The following is a 15,406-nucleotide window of genomic DNA, read 5'->3' as shown; positions in this document are numbered from 1 at the left end:
GCCCACGAGACCTGTAGATGAAGGAAGTAGGTACAGAAGGCAGGGTGGGTGAGGGAGGCCCCGGGTGTTGGTAAGTGCCCGAGCTCCTGGGTCGAGCTCCAAGGGGTAGCACCTGGGGGTGGGGACACATCTGAACTTCCCTCTCACTCTCTGAACTTCTCGTGTTGGGAAACGTGAGCTGGAAATCACCCCAGAACAGACAGTCCTCTGCTGATCCTCTCTCCACCGCTTCCAGAAACAGCAGGGTGTCTTATTTATTTATTCATCTCGGTGGGAACACGGCGTCTCGGAGTCCTAGCCCATTACCCCTAGCCTCGGGGCGCACACATGCCCCCAAGGGGAGACCTGGTGTGTGTTGAGCTTTGTCACAGGAGATCGCAGATGCTTTCTGCTAAGAAGATGGGGTGCTGGGAGGGAGGCTCAGGATGTGGGTCTCAGAACTATCCTGCTTCAATGTGGTCCTGGTTCCTGGGGCCAGGTCTTGGAGCCAGGACATAAATAAGGCTGCTCTTCAGAACTTTCTGGATCCTTTTCCATTCTCACTCATCTTTCCTTTCTTTTTACTGCTCCCTCAGCCTCCCTTCTTCCTCCCTCTCTGTAGTGTTCTTCTCGCTCAAGTCCCTAGCAGTGATTCAGAGGGTGTTCTCATCCCTTCGTTCACTTGTCGAATATTTAGTGAGGACTAGCTGCATGCTGTGCCCTGTGCTGGGGCCCAGTGTATGGACTTAACAACACACATCATGCGTGGGTCTCTGACTTGAGCACCTGCCAGCCCCCTTTGCCAAGCCCTCGAACTGGGCAGGGGAGCCCCAATCCAGCTAGAGGAGCCTTGGGATGGGACCCAGACTGGCCAGCAGCCACCTCAGGTTCTGACAGTCCTGAGTCAGCCTCACCCCGGGACAGCCACGGCTGCAGACAGTAGAGTCCTTTTCCCTACCATTGTTACCCCCCATTTGGTGAGTAACGGGGGGCACATGCTAAATTCCAGACCTCCATGAACAATTCTGCCACATTCCTCGGTTGGATCTCCAGCCTCTGAAAGGTCTTCTCTTAGAAAGATCCTTGACGTGAACTCAAGGAGGTCCTCTTGTTTTCCTTGCCCACGAATCATCCAGGGATTGCTTTGCAAGAGAGGTTTACTGGGATGGGCCAGCCACGCTCCGCTCCTCCGTCCACGGGGAGGACTGACCGGGTCGGCTGCAGGCCACAGCTGGCCAGAGCTTACCTGCTTCTGCTCTTGGGCAATACCCGAGGGGAAATTAGTTCTAGTCGCCCTGCCACCTGTCGGCCAGAGGCCAGATGCAGCCGCTGGGGCCGTGAGGAGCAGGGAGGAGGGTGCGTCTCGGAGGGCAGGCAGAAATTCCTACCTCTAGCAAAAGCAGGAGCCCTGCCCTCTCTCTCAGCAGTCTCCTTCCCCCTCCAAGACGCAGAGCTGGCCCTCTGTCTCCCTCCTGCCACTTCAAACACCCACAGTTGGAGCTCCAGGAATGTTATTCTTCCTTTTAAAGACATTCCATTTCACGTGTAATTAAATGTGTGGTATTGAATTGATGTTTTCTTCTGAGCATTTTTGGCAGCCCGAGACCCTCGGGTCTGGCTAGTGCAAAGAAAACACACACTTCTCCGAGATCCTCCCTTCTTCTCTTGTTCCCTCTTCCCCCCACTTTCCTGCCAAGACTCTCCCCCTCCTAGCACATAGGACTCACCTCGTAATGTGAGAGCCCCAAGGCTGGGGAGACCCTCTCTTGTTCTGTGAGGCATCGGGGCCTTGCATTTGTACCTTGTGGTGCCATCCTCATTTCCAGAAGCCGTCCTTGCTGCTCCTGTTGAGCTCGGGGGGTGACGACCCATGGTGGCAGGAATGGGTTCCGTCGGAAATGATTCTCTCCCCATCCTTATAGATATGATTGGTTTCCACTGGGTGCTGTTGCCAGTTCCAAAAGCACCGCCCTCCCTGGGGGTGGGAGGGGCAGAGGCTAGGGGGCTGTCTTGAGTGACGGGGGCCAGGGTGGCTCAGCCTGCCTAGACTCTAGAGTCTGAGGGCCACCTCTCATTGCTGAGTGACCTTGAGCAAATTGCTTTGTCACCTTGAACTTCGGCAGCACGTTGTGTTTAAGACAGCTGTGAGGACAAGGGAGACGAGGCGTGCTGAGCACTTAGCACAGTGCCTGGCTCCGGGGATGTGCCCTCTCGATGGGACTTATTTGTATTATTAACAAGGGCATCAGGGGATAACAAGAAGCTCAAAGAGACGAGCACAGAGTAATACGGAGGTGCTGGGAGATGTCTCCACAATGAGGCTGGGACCGAGTTAGGCGCTGGGTAGGACAGCAGGCCGGGCGAGCAGGGAAGGCAGGCTGGCCAGGAGAGCCCATCAGGCCTTAGCTAAGAGAGCACCCGGCCAGCCCTGAGGGGTGCTGGGAGGGCCTGCTTCTGAGTCCCTTAGGAGAATAGCCTTCAGGGAGGGATGGTCTCTGTGCTGCCCGCGTGCCTGGCCTCCTACGACAATTGTCAGCCAAAGCACGGAGGGGGCCCGTGGACTTCTGTGAGGACATCCTGGGTCTGACTGAGGGAGCATGCCGGCTTTGGGGCACTGACTTTGCTGCCTGGCACATAGCAGAGTCAGGACCACCATTATTTATAACCACCAACCCTGGGACATCTGGTTGTTGGGGTCTCTTCCTCCTAATCAATAGTAATCTTTAGTAGGTGGCTGTCTCTGCCTTCGATGTCTTTATTCCACTGTCTGACCAACCTCCTCCCGCAAACTGTTTTGGACTCTGTAGAGGGAGGAGGTTGGACATCTCGGTGGCAGCTTGGACAGGCTGCCGGGAGCCCCCCCTCTCGAGTCGGCGCTGGCTCCCCCCTGCCCCTGGAGCAGCCTCAGCCATTTATTGCAGGAGAATATCTCGACCCCTCTTCAGGTTTCTTTCCAAGTCACTCTTTGGTTTGCAGTAGACTGAGCTCTCGGATAAAATAAAAATCCTGTAGAAGGGAAGCAACACACTTGTATTTAATGTCCGTTATGTGTCGAAGAGTCCCGATGACCTCTAGTATCCGGAAAGCGTGCATCTGTCCTCCTCACAACTCTGCTGGGTAGATAGTCACGTACCCATTCTGCAGATAAGGAACTACGGCCCGAGGGTGGATACGGCAGTGAGCGGCAGGGTCAGGGTTCAAATACAGACCTGTCTCTTTTCCCCGGTCCTTCCATTTCTCAGCCACCCCGTTTCTTGTGGGTTTTATGCTTCCTCTTCCTGCCCGGTCAGCAGCATGGAGCAGTTTCTGGCCGGTACGTCTCCAGCCGTGTCTGTCCTGCGGGCCTGTGCAGGTCACAGAAGGCACTGGGCGAGGCAGTTCAGGTGAACACGGGGAGGACGAGGGGGATGATCACAGCCTGCCCACTGAGCTCTGCGGGCTCGGAGGTCTTCTGTATGGAGGTGGCTGCGACCTCCTTGGATTAGTGATTCTGCCCTAGGTCAAGCTCGTTCCAGCCCTGCAAGACCTTGCAGAAGTGAATCCCATACATGGGGTATAATTATCTTGGTCCTCGGTACAGAGGAAAATTCATGGAGCAGTAACTGAAACAGAAATCCTCATTCTGTTTCATCTGAGGAACCAGTTGTCCTGTAGGAAAGAGAAACCCTACGGAGGGCTTCCTCTGGCAGAGCCCAAGTGGGGGCTGTGTCGAAGGAAGGAGCTAGGGAAGAGTCAGGATAGAAAGTCCCAGGAGCCCCGTGTCATCTCCCAAAGACCGCTCCTCCTGGGCACTGGCCCCTGGCTCTCTGCAGCTGCCCCTCCTCCTAGAGACTGGGAGGTGTTCCCACAGCCTGGGCTGTGAATCCCTCTCCCTCCTTGTCCCCTGCCAGTGTCCCGGCGTCTGAGCCCTGTGACCCAGACTCTGCTGGGCCAGCCAGCCAGGCAGTAAAAGGAGATTGATGCCCTCTCCTCCTAGGAGAATCCATCACTTTTTGGCGTGCGGGTCAAATGGCTTCACCAGAGACAGCTCTGAGCAGCACTGTGTGAGCTAAAAATAAGCACAAATAGGGGCCCAAATAGACAAGAGGACGTCAGAAATGAGAATGGCTCACTCCAGCCGTCCCCCAGGGCCTGTGCAGTGCCCTTTCCTCCCACACTGTTCCCCTCCCACCCCCCTCTCCTGGGGCCTCTGGGAAGGTGCTCCTTCCTTTTCCCTTGGGCAATAGCATCCCAGGAGGGGTGGGGTAAGAGAAGTCGGACAAGGCTGGAAGAAGGGGAAGATGGAGGAGTGACCTTCTGTGGACTGAATGGTCTTAGTGGCCACAAGGAAGGGGAGGACGGAAGAAAGGCCATCCTGAGTAATGGAAGGAACGTGAGCTCGGGAGCCATAGAAAGGAGAGAAGCCTTCCTTGGCCATGCTCTGGCCCTGTGAACTTTGGAGAGTTAGCCCTGCCTCCATTTTTTCATCTGTGAAAGGGGCACAATAACCCTTGTCTCTCGTGGTTATCAGAAGTGAATGTTGACCAAGGGGAAGGATTGGTCACAGATTCACTTCCCTTTGCCCTGCTTCTTCCTACTTAGGTTCGGGGATAAGCGGCTGCTCAGATGGTGTTTGGGAGGCTAGAGTCTTGTTGGTACATGGGGCTATCCACATGGAAGTGACTCGCCTTAATGCGTTTGGCCCACACCCAGCCTCTCTCCACTGAAGCCCCCCATTTGCTGAGCTTCTCATCCCCATGACCGGCGGGATGTTCTCTCCTGGGGGAGGATTTATGGTGGAATGGAATCTATATTTATTTTCCATCCCTCCCACCGCCCTTTCTAGATCTCACTGCCCTCTTTGTGGACTAAGCTCAGGTATTGCTCTCAAAATACTTCTCCCTGAAGACAACTAGGGTGAGCCAGGCCAATTTTATTCTGAGCCACTGGGTGTTTCCAAGTCTCTGAAGAGGATCCCTGTGCAAATTTGGGGAAGACACTTTGGTCCATCGGAGGCTTCTTCTTTGTGCTTGCAGAGAGCAGCATAGTTCCCGGTAACGTGGTCCCCTGCACCCCCACAGCTGCATTCAAGGCTCTCGAGCCCTGGGGTATGGAGGGAGGTATGAGAAGTGGCTCCCTGTTTGCTGCCTCCACTTGACTTGTCTGAACCTTTCTGAGCCTGTGATTCTTACTGCTGAGTGAGGGAGGGGAGCTAGTGGGCTCTAAGACGTGGCCCTAGCCTGGTGTCTATTCAGCAGGCTGAGAGCGGGCTCTCCATGGAATTCCTCTGTCCCTCTGTCCTCATTCTGCTGTCATGGCAGCTGAGAATGAGAGAGCTCAGGGGGCTGGTGAGGTCGCTCAGCCCAGAGTTGGACTGAGGGATCCAGGAATTTATATACTGTTGCTTTGCCTTTGTGGGGATGTGTCCAGAACATAAGAAGGTGAGAGAGGCATGATCTTCATCGTGTGGATGAGCAGTTGAGGCCCTGAGAGGGAACTTGACTCAGCCTAGGCCGTGCAGCTAGGTCAGGAGGAGGAGCCCCCAGTAAGTCTAGGATTGCAGGCCTTCAGGTGGCGAGAAATGAATAAAACGTCTGTGGGCGTGGGACTGTCTGTTAAGAGCTGGCTAATTCCTCCCCTACCAATGTCCATCCTGCTCCAGTGGTTCTCAAAGTGGGGTGCCCAAATCGGCAGTATCAGCGTCACTTGGGAACTTGCTAGAAAGGCAGTTCTCAGGCCCTAACCTGGACCTAGTGAATGGGAATCTCTAGGAGAAGGGCCCAGCAATGTGTTTTAACAAGCCTTCTAGATGATTCTATTGCAGCTCAAGTTTGAGAAAGACACTGCCCTCTTCCAGTGCTGAGGGAGACTGGTGTTGGGGTGGGGTCTAGGGCCAAAGGAGGCTTGTCCCCTTGTGGTTTGGCTACTCGGGCATGTCCTGATGCTCTGGATTCCAGTCCCATTTCAGCCCCCAGGGGTGGACTTCTGACTTGGCCCTTGTTTCCCTTTCTTGTAAAATAACATCCACAATGATGCAAACACCAAAACACGCTGACGTTTTAGAAGACTTGAGGAATTATAAACCTTCACATAAACGGCTCATGTAGTAGGTAAGTAGAACTTATATTATCCTCCCACACCCATTTTACAGACAAGGAAACTGAGTCCTAAGATGTTTTGTGAGGTGCCCCAGCCCATACTGTGTGGAGGACCCAGGTCTGGATCCGGGTGCCCTTGACTTCTCATTCCTCTCCAGTCCCTGCGTGTTCAGAGGTGGGGACTTGGCCTCATAAGGCTGCCTTCTCAGCCCATCTGCGCTCTGCGGCCGCGCCAGGACGCTCACCTTGTAGGACCCCGTGCATCATTACTGGTCACCTGGGAATGATTATGCAGCGAAGAGCAGATGGCCTCCCCCGAGAGGTCCTGACCTCCCATTTTCTCTCAGTGGGAGACTCTTTAGCCTTCCCCTTCAAGGCCAACAAATCCCGTTCCTCAGAAGCTAAGAAATAGTGACGCAGGGTGTAGAGAAGGCAACCGATGTTTAATTCGCTTGTTGTAAAGACTGGGGCGAAGCCCTGCTGTGTGTGGCCACCAGCTGGCTGTCACATGGCCCGTGAGGAGCAGCCTGGGAGCAACGCTGGGAGCCTACAGGTCTGTCTTGCTGGGGAGGAGGGAAAAAGGGTCTGCAAATGCTTCCTCCCACAGATCCTCCCCGACACGGTGGGGAGACCATGAACTCTGATAGAAAAAACAAACAAACAAACAAAAGATTTATAGAGACTATTCTGGAAGGAATTCCCAAGCCAACCCAAACGCCAAAGCCTTGCAGCCACACCTGTCTGTTCCTGTCGCCTGTCTCCTCACTCACGGGGACGGCCGGCCTGCCACGGTCCTCCGTCTTCAGTTTTTGACAAGGTCCTGTGAGACAGTCCCCTTTCCCGGCTCTGCGACGCTCTTCATAACGTTCCTACAGGTGGGCGGTGGGCGTCTGCCCATTGCACAATAATGGCGAGGTCAGTGAGCATCTCCAGGCTTGTTCCTTTCATCACCAGCCCACTGCTTGTACTATTCCTCCGATAGCAATCTTTCCAAATGGGGAGGGGAGGGGGACGGCTGAGGTCACATCCTTGCCTCTTCCTGGCAGACGGACTTTAATAGGCTTGCTGAGGTGGTGGCAACCCTTCTCTGCATAGACCATGGTTCCGGGGTGCTCTCCGGACTTGGCTTTCATGATCTCAGCGGTCTTTCAGAGGAGCGGGATTTGTCAAGTAGAGGCTCCCTCCAGATAATTTTAGCTCCCACTTAGTCGTCTCCACCACAAACCAGACCCTGTGCTAGGACTGTTACAGCTACTCTTGTGTAACAAGAGCCCGTGTGTCTGTGTGTGCATCTGTGTGTGTGCGCGTGTGTGATTAGATTGTCCCAGGCGCTGGGCCAAAGTCTTCAAGTGGGCTCTCTCACTTAATCATCACAAGAATTCAGCAAGGAAGGTATGGATGGATGCTAATCCCATTTTACAGATGAGGACATTGAGGCTCTGGGATGAAATCACTTTCCCAAGCTCAAAAAAACCAGCAAGGAGGTGGGGGGGCCGGGATTCAAACCTCACTATTCGAAGTGCAGTCCTTGGGCCCATGGCACACAGGCATCCCCGGAGAGTTTGTTAGAAGTGCAGATTCTCAGACCTACTGAGTCAGAACCCGCACGATGCCCATAGCCATTGAGACTGCCATAATGCATACATGCTGTCCAGCAACTACAGCTAATTATTCCAGAATCCTGTGTGTTAACTCCTGTGGACTCTTGTTTTCCAGCTGAGGCAGCTGTAATGTAGACAGGTTAGGGGCGAGTCAGGGGCAGAGCCGAGATTGATTTGGTTCTGGGTCGGACTCACACCACAACGCAATGCCGTTTTTCATGAGTGAGTCGGGGTTCATGACCGAGTCTGCCTGTCCGTGCCGCGGACTCAGAAGCAGCACTCCCCTCTGTAATGAGGACAGGTACCTCGAACTGATGGGCTGCTCTCCCCTCTGTCCCCCTCCTACAGATGTGCAGCACATTAAGAGGAGGGACATCGTGCTGAAGCGGGAACTGGGCGAGGGAGCCTTTGGGAAGGTCTTCCTGGCCGAGTGCTACAACCTCAGCCCCACCAAGGACAAGATGCTCGTGGCCGTGAAGGTAACTCCCAGAGGTTTGCAGGCGCCAGGAAGCGGGAGGGGTGGCTGGGGGCCGGGGAGCAAGAAGGAGAGGCTCGCTCCGTTCTGGGTGTGACCTGGCGTTGTCAGATGCAATCGGGCCCTTGCTCCCAGGTCAGTGACGTTTCCTCTGGCTTCTGAAGCCTAAGGGGGCTGGGGGTGGGGTGCAGCTGGAGGAGCCAGTTTGCTGGTGAAAGAGCCTGGCTCATCCCCGTCCCCAGCTGCCTGGAAAGTCTCTTGACATTTCTCGGAACAGAGTTGAGTGAGGGGTGTGCGGCTCAAGGGCAGCAGACGTCCCTGGGAATAGAAGGGGAGGGGTGGGGAGGGTCAGCTACTAAGCACAGGGAGACTAGTGAGTGAAGTTGGAAACATTCCTTATAGCCCCCCTGGGATCCGAGTTCGGAGCCCAAGGGGCAGCATGCCTGAGGGTTACTGCCTCCTGGCAGCCACTTCGATGGGCCCAGGAACCACAAGGCTTCTGTCTTGCTGAGCCAGCTGGGCCGATCTGCAGCTGGAGCTGAAATGCATGGGGCAGTAGTTCCACGCTATCAGTTCCCTACCCCCATACTTCAGCCCGCAGGGAACAGCTTCTCCTGGAAACCAGCGTTGGACAAGTCATTGAACATGATTTGTACAGACAAGAGCCAAGGAGCCCCTCGGGGGCACCTGCAGGTCTCAGTGGCCTCCACGGGTGCCCCAGGAATGCTTCTGAGGGCAGTGTGTGAATTCTGCTTGCTGTTCTGGGCTGAGAGCAGGGGATACTGCTCCCCACTGAGGACGCTCACTTGGACCTCAAAAGAGTCTCTCCCTTAGCACCGGGGGCTCTGACCCCACCATCTCATGACGACCGTTCCCTGCTTCCCTGACTTTTGGGTCAGAGTATTCATAGTCTTTTTTTTTTTTTTTAAGATTTTATTTATTTATTTATCGGAGAGAGAGAGCATGAGCAGGGGGGAGAGGCAGAGGGAGAAGCAGACTCCCCGCTGAGCAAGGAGCCCGATGCGGGACTCAATCCCAGGACCCTGAGATCGTGACCTGAGCCGAAGGCAGACACTTAACCGACTGAGCCACCCAGGCACCCCTGTATATTCTTTGTCTCCTGTGTCTGCCGGTTGTGTCTGTCCACAGATGGCAGATGACGGCTTCCACGGATGCTGTTTAGCCCCCAGGCATAGTGGAAGGGCATCAGAGAGCCTGGGTGGGAGGCCCAGCCCTGCCACTGATGAGCTTTGTGATCTTGCACGAGACCCTTAACCTCTTTGGCCCTCAGTTTCTTTATCTGTATAATGGGAAATATAATATTTCCTCCTTAAAACGTTGGCGATTAAATCACACAACCGATGTAAAATCCTTAGTACATCGCTTGGGACATAGTAAATGCTCAATCAAGAGTAGTTGCTACCTGGTTTTATTACCATCGTTATTCTCGATATTGGTTTTATTGAATGTGCTTAGATACATGATGAACGACCTGCCAAGATTGCACTCACCATCTAGAATAGGGGGTGCTCAACTTTTTCTCTTAAAGGGCCAGATAGTAAATATCTTAGGCGTTGAGGGCCATATGCTGTCCGTTACTATGCTCAACTCTGCCCAAGAAGTAGGAAAGCACCATAAACAATAGGTAAACTGATGGTAGGCCATTTTCTAATATATATATATTTTACAAAAATAGGTGTTGTCTGCCAACCCACGATCTGGAAAATAAATAAGGAACTAGAGTATTTCCTCCGTGAAGGCTGATCATTATTATTGCTAGGCAGCCTGAGAATAAACTTGCTCACTGTGCCTCCGTAGACATGGGATGGTCAGATGAGCGAGGATGTCTTTAAATGGCTTGAACCAGGGAAGTGGAAAGATTTCTAATTTCGTCCCCAAAGAATCTGCACTTCCCTGAAACTTTTAATTTATAGGGTGACACGAATCCACTGGGCATTCCAGCATCCCTCTGGGGACTGGTAAATGAAATGGACATTCTTGTGCTTTGAGCAGGAAATGGAATGATGGCCCCAAACCTTGGGAAATGTTTCTCACTGAGCAGTCGGGGGTTAAGGGACAGTACCCAGATTGGATAACAGAAAATGTGTTTCTCTTTTCATCCTTTTAAGAGGGTTTTCTTCTCTCCTTGAGTCTGGGAACCTGGAGGAGATGAGTGCCCTGAGATTATACACCATTTGCTGCCCAGGGGATCCACCCAGACACCATTCCCTGGAGAAGACACTCATCTCCTCTGTAGAAGGGCCGAGAAATGGTGTTTTCTGCTTCTTGTCCTCTTCAGATTTTACTCCTTTGTGCAGGCTCCTTCCTCTTGAGTTTGCGCTCATATTGGTGCAGGGTAATTGTGGACTTTCAGAGAACACATGCAAGTATAACCCAAAGTTAGGTTTTCCCAAAATTGTGGTTTTAAGTCAATTGGCAAGAATTTTTTTGCCCAGTGGGTGCCATGGGGGACAGAGAGAGACATCACAGCCTCTGTTCTGAAGATGCTTGCAGTCTGCTGGGGAGGCAAAAGAATACCCAGGAAGGAAGGAGAGCAGGACAAGGCAGAGCATAATTTGGACATATGGGTGGTGTAAGACTGACATTAAAATCACGTGATTCATATTTTAAAATCGGTGATACCATTTTGGAATAGTCACTTGACAGAGAATACACTTGTTCATAAGATCTCAGAGAGTCTCCTGATAGCCAAATAGCTGATGGGAGAATGAGAAAGGGGTCCGACCTAATTCATCACCAGAAAAATGCATATTGAACTATAATGAGATGCCAGTGAACACCCAGCAGAATGGCTAAATGGTGATGATCATACCAAATGCTGACAAAAAGTAGGGGGCAACTGCAGTTCTCCTCCTCTGCTGGTGGGAAGGTAAAGTGGTATAATCGTTTTGAAAAACAGTTTGGTATTCTAGAACATTACCATACTGTGTGACCTAGCACTGTTACTTCTAGACCTATATCCACTAGGTATCCATCTTTCTTTCTATCATCTATCTATCCATCCATCCATCCACCTACCTACCTATCTACCCACCTACCCACCCATCCACCTACCCACCCACCTTTTTCTTTTCTTTTTTTCTTTCTTTCTTTCTTCCTTCCTTCTTTCTTTCTTTCTCTCTCTTCCTTCCTTCCTTCCTTCCTTCCTTCCTTCCTTCCTTCTTTCTTTCTCTTCCTTCCTTCCTATTATCTATCTATCATCTATCTATCTAGAGATATGTCTAATAATGTTCATAAAGCATTATTTACAACAGCCAAAAACTGGAAACAGCCCCAAATGTCCATCAATAGCAACATGGATAAATAAATGTGGTATGTTCATACAATGGGAAACTATTCACCAAGGAAAATGAGTGATCTATAGCTATATGTAATAATAAAGAATCTCAAAAACACCATATTGAATGAAAAAAGACAAATACAGAGAAAAAAATATATATACATATATATATATATCTCATCACCATCACCATATATATGCATACATATATATATTATATATAAATATAATATATATATAATGTTATATATATGATCGCACGTATTTAAAGTTTAAAAGACAGGTAAAACTGAACTCTAGAGGTTAGGGATTTATATTTAGGTAGTAAAAAGAGTTTTACAAAGGCAAGATCATGAACTCTGTAAGTCAGTATAGTGGTTCCCTTTGGGGTGAGAGAGGGAATATTGGAGGGGCGGGGCATGGGGTGGGGGCACTTCTGGGGGGGTTGGCAGTGTTTTATTTTCTCCTTACATTGAGGATACACTGATGTTAGATTTGTAAGAGTTCAGTGTGCTATAAAATATTTTTCTTTCAAAGATTGATCATATTCTTAAAAATATGCCTAATTTATTCATCCCATAAATATTTATTGAGCACTTACTATGTGCCTGGCCCTGCGTGAGGCACTGGGGATGGAGGAGGCAAGGGCACACACAGGCCCATGTAGCTCACATCTCAGAATCCTAGAACCTTAGAGCCCTGAAGGGATAGATGAGGAGGAGGAGGAGGGGTGTTCAGGATGATGACAACAACATCTAACTGGGAGTATTGATTATGGCCCTCCTATAAGTAATGTGTGCATGTTAATGTTTTGTTCTCACAAGCCACCCTCAGTGTCAGGTATGATCACTATCCCCATTTTATGGAAGTGGACACTGAGGCACAGAGAGAGAGGTCAAACAATTCGCCCAAGGTCCTGCAGCGAATCAATGGTGGGAGCACTTCAGATCCAGGCAGCCCCTCTCCTTCACCGATGAGGGCATGAGCCCCTCGTCTCTGCCTTTCCTGGTTCCCTCTGTCTCTCCATGCTGTGTTCTGGGTGAATCTCAGCATTGCTCCGAGTCATGAATTCTTCTTGTGGTTTTATCTAGTGTAGGTTTTGTCCTTTCTGTGGAGGCTTTTGTTTTAACTTCCATGAACCATATAATCTACTTCCAAGATGTCTAATTGGTTCATGGTTTTATGGTTATCTTAATTTTATTTCTCCCTGTTTTGGCTGCACACCTTGTTGTTGTTGTTGTTTTAAATAATTATTTCTTTACTGTCTTTGAGCATTTACTTATTTTAACATCTCTATCAGCCTATTCCTATAAAATTAACTTTATCTGCAGGAAATTCATGTTGTAGTTATTGATAATTTTAATCATTTGGCTCTAACATTCTATTTCTTCCAGTATGTATGAACTGCAGCTCTTAAGTTCCTTTTCGTTTGGAGAGTTGTTTTGTTTTTGTTTTGGGTGTTCATGATTTCCAGTGTCAGTTAGTTTACATTGGAACAGGCACTTAAGACATTTGTGAAACAATCTGAGTGCAGAATCTTAGATTTTTAGTATTTTCCCAGTTTCTTAAAAAATAGGTTTTCCTCTTATTCTTAACACTTTTTAACCACTGACCTTTAGCATGTCTTTCTAAAGTCTTCACCTTAGTTTCCATAAAAACAGGCAACTTGGGGCACCTGGGTGGCTCAGTTGTTAAGCGTCTGCCTTCGGCTCAGGTCATGATCCCAGTGTCCTAGGATCAAGCCCCACGTCGGGCTCCCTGCTCAGCGGTGAGTCTGCTTCTCCCTCTTCCTCTGCTGCTCCCCCTGCTTGTGCTCTCTTGCTCCCTCTCAAATAAATTTTAAAAAAATCTTTAAAAAAAGAAAGATTTATTTATTTTTTTTTGCGAGAGAGAAAGTGCGAGCGAGCACAGAGGGTGGGGGAGGGGCAGAGGGAGCAGGACAGAGAGAGTCTTAAGCAAACTCCCCGCTGAGCACGGAGTCCAATTTAGGGCTTGATTCCATGACCCCAAGATCATGACCTGAGCCAAAATCAAGAATCAGATGTTTAACCAAGTGAGCCACCAAGATGTCCCCCAAATTACTCAGATCTTAAAAAAAAAAAGAAAAAGAAAGAAAACCAGCCAACTCTTTGTACTCATATTTCATTGGTTTCTATGATGTTTCATTACATTAAGCAATGACATTAACAGATGGATCATAAATGGTTTTGAGAAACAATCACAGCTGACCCTTGGCAAGCTCCGCTCTGGGATAGAAGTATCTATCTGGGTATCCAACCATTATTCAGGGCATAATGGGTTTCAGTCAGGATGTTCCTGAGAGGTAACAGACAGTACCAGTTAATTTGGCCAGTCATGTGGATATAACTTGGTGGAGTTTTTTCTGACCAAAAGAATGCATGTGCAAAGGGCCTGAGGCAGGTAAAAGCTTGGTGGGTACCAAGGACAGAAAGACCAACGAGATCAAAGTGTAATGAGTGGAGAGAAAGGGCATGGGAGGAAAGGAGGCAGAGAGAGATGGGGAGACCTGACATTTAGAGCCCATGACTGTTTTAAGGGGTTTGGATTTTATCCTAAAAACAACGGGAAACCAATGGCCAGTTGTAAGCCAGGAAACCAGATGAGACCCACCTCTGCTTGTGAAAACTTACCCAGCTTCCTCTCTCATAAAACCGTTTGGGAGTGTCAGCAAGGAGAAGTGACAGCGGATTTTGAGAGAAAAGGAGAGAGATGATTTTTATACTTAAAAAGTGTAGATTGGCATGCGTATGTGCGTGTTTGAATATTTAAAAATGTGAACATTTAGGAATGTGTGTATCTCTGCATATATTAAATGGGTTAAATCAGTATACTAATGAAATCTGAAGCCAAACACTTTGAAACTTTGCACGAGCAGGGGAGGGGCAGAGGGAGAGGGAAGGAGAGAACCTTAAGCAGGCTCATGCTCAGTGCGGAGCCCATTGTGGGGTTCGATCTCAGAGCCTGAGATCACGACCTGAGCCGAAATCAAGAGTTGGGTGCTGAGCCACTCAGGCGCCCATAGAAATTCGAATGCTTTTGTCATCTGGACTGCTTCTCTCCTCTCTTACCAGACGGCCCCACTGAAACCCAGGGCTGGGCTGGACATGAGATATGATGCACATAGAGAGGAAGATCAGAAAGTGCAATGTCCTCAAACTTTGGGGGAAAAGAAAGGAGATGAGGTGGGGGGCAAATTCCAGATTTCTTTGTTCTGTGGATACTGCTCAAAGGACCTAGGGGAGCCTCCCCGGCTTCAGAGACCCTCTGGCGAGACCCGTCTCCTGCAACAACAGGAGCTCACTGGTGCCCCTGAATGGCGATCCACTTTGAAGTTTCCCAGTCCCAAAGAAGGGGTTGAGCGTGGATGCCACTGAGAAGGGCGGGGGAGCCTCTGAGCTGATTTTCCTCCTCATTAGTCTCCTCCTGTCATCTATGTTCCAATTGCATCAATCCCTGGGAACTGGGGCCACCTGCAGCCCTGGCCCCCAGCTGCCGCACCTGACCCCTTGCCAATTACATAGGCACTTCAGGTTGGACCCAGGAGCTGGAAAACCCGGTGTGAAGACAGAGAGAGAACTAGCAGTGGACAAGGGCTGTGGAGAGACTAGGGGACAGTGGTTGCTCTGTGCCCCATCTCCCAAATGAGGAACCCCTGTCTGCCTGGCAGTGTGGAGCACCAGGCTTGGGCACGCTGGCTGGCACTGCCTGAGAGCCAAGAACGGAAAAATCCCATGGCTGCTATTGGCGTCCAGACAGTTCGAGAGAATGATTTACAGAGATGGAGAGAGGCCATTTGGCTGGCCCCAAATTTGATCTACTTTTCCCTCTCATAAATCCAGCATTCCCATAAATCTCTGTAGTCTCCCATCCCACCCATGCTGGGTTCCTCTTTTCTCCCCCCTCTTATTCTTCATGAAAATAAACAAATCACTGGCAGTCATCCTCTACCCAC

At 50.3% G+C, this 15,406-nt stretch overlaps 1 protein-coding gene across 2 annotated transcripts in view; it reads left to right on the top strand.

Moving 5' to 3' along the window:
* Positions 1-15,406, top strand: part of NTRK3 (neurotrophic receptor tyrosine kinase 3) — a 382,724-nt gene that overhangs the window by 299,224 nt on the left and 68,094 nt on the right. For both annotated transcript variants that reach the window (XR_014148812.1, XM_081831657.1), the window contains one exon: positions 8,006-8,136. Coding sequence is in view for 1 of the 2 variants with exons in the window: in XM_081831657.1 (XP_081687783.1) it covers positions 8,006-8,136 (131 nt within the window). In the remaining variant the exon portion in view is untranslated. The remainder of the gene's footprint in view (positions 1-8,005; positions 8,137-15,406) is intronic.

Source organism: Leptonychotes weddellii, chromosome 9 (genome assembly GCF_054177405.1).
Source record: "Leptonychotes weddellii isolate Sample4059 chromosome 9, ASM5417740v2, whole genome shotgun sequence".
In the NCBI taxonomy this organism is placed as follows: domain Eukaryota; kingdom Metazoa; phylum Chordata; class Mammalia; order Carnivora; family Phocidae; genus Leptonychotes; species Leptonychotes weddellii.
This window is presented reverse-complemented; position numbering and strand designations above follow the sequence as displayed.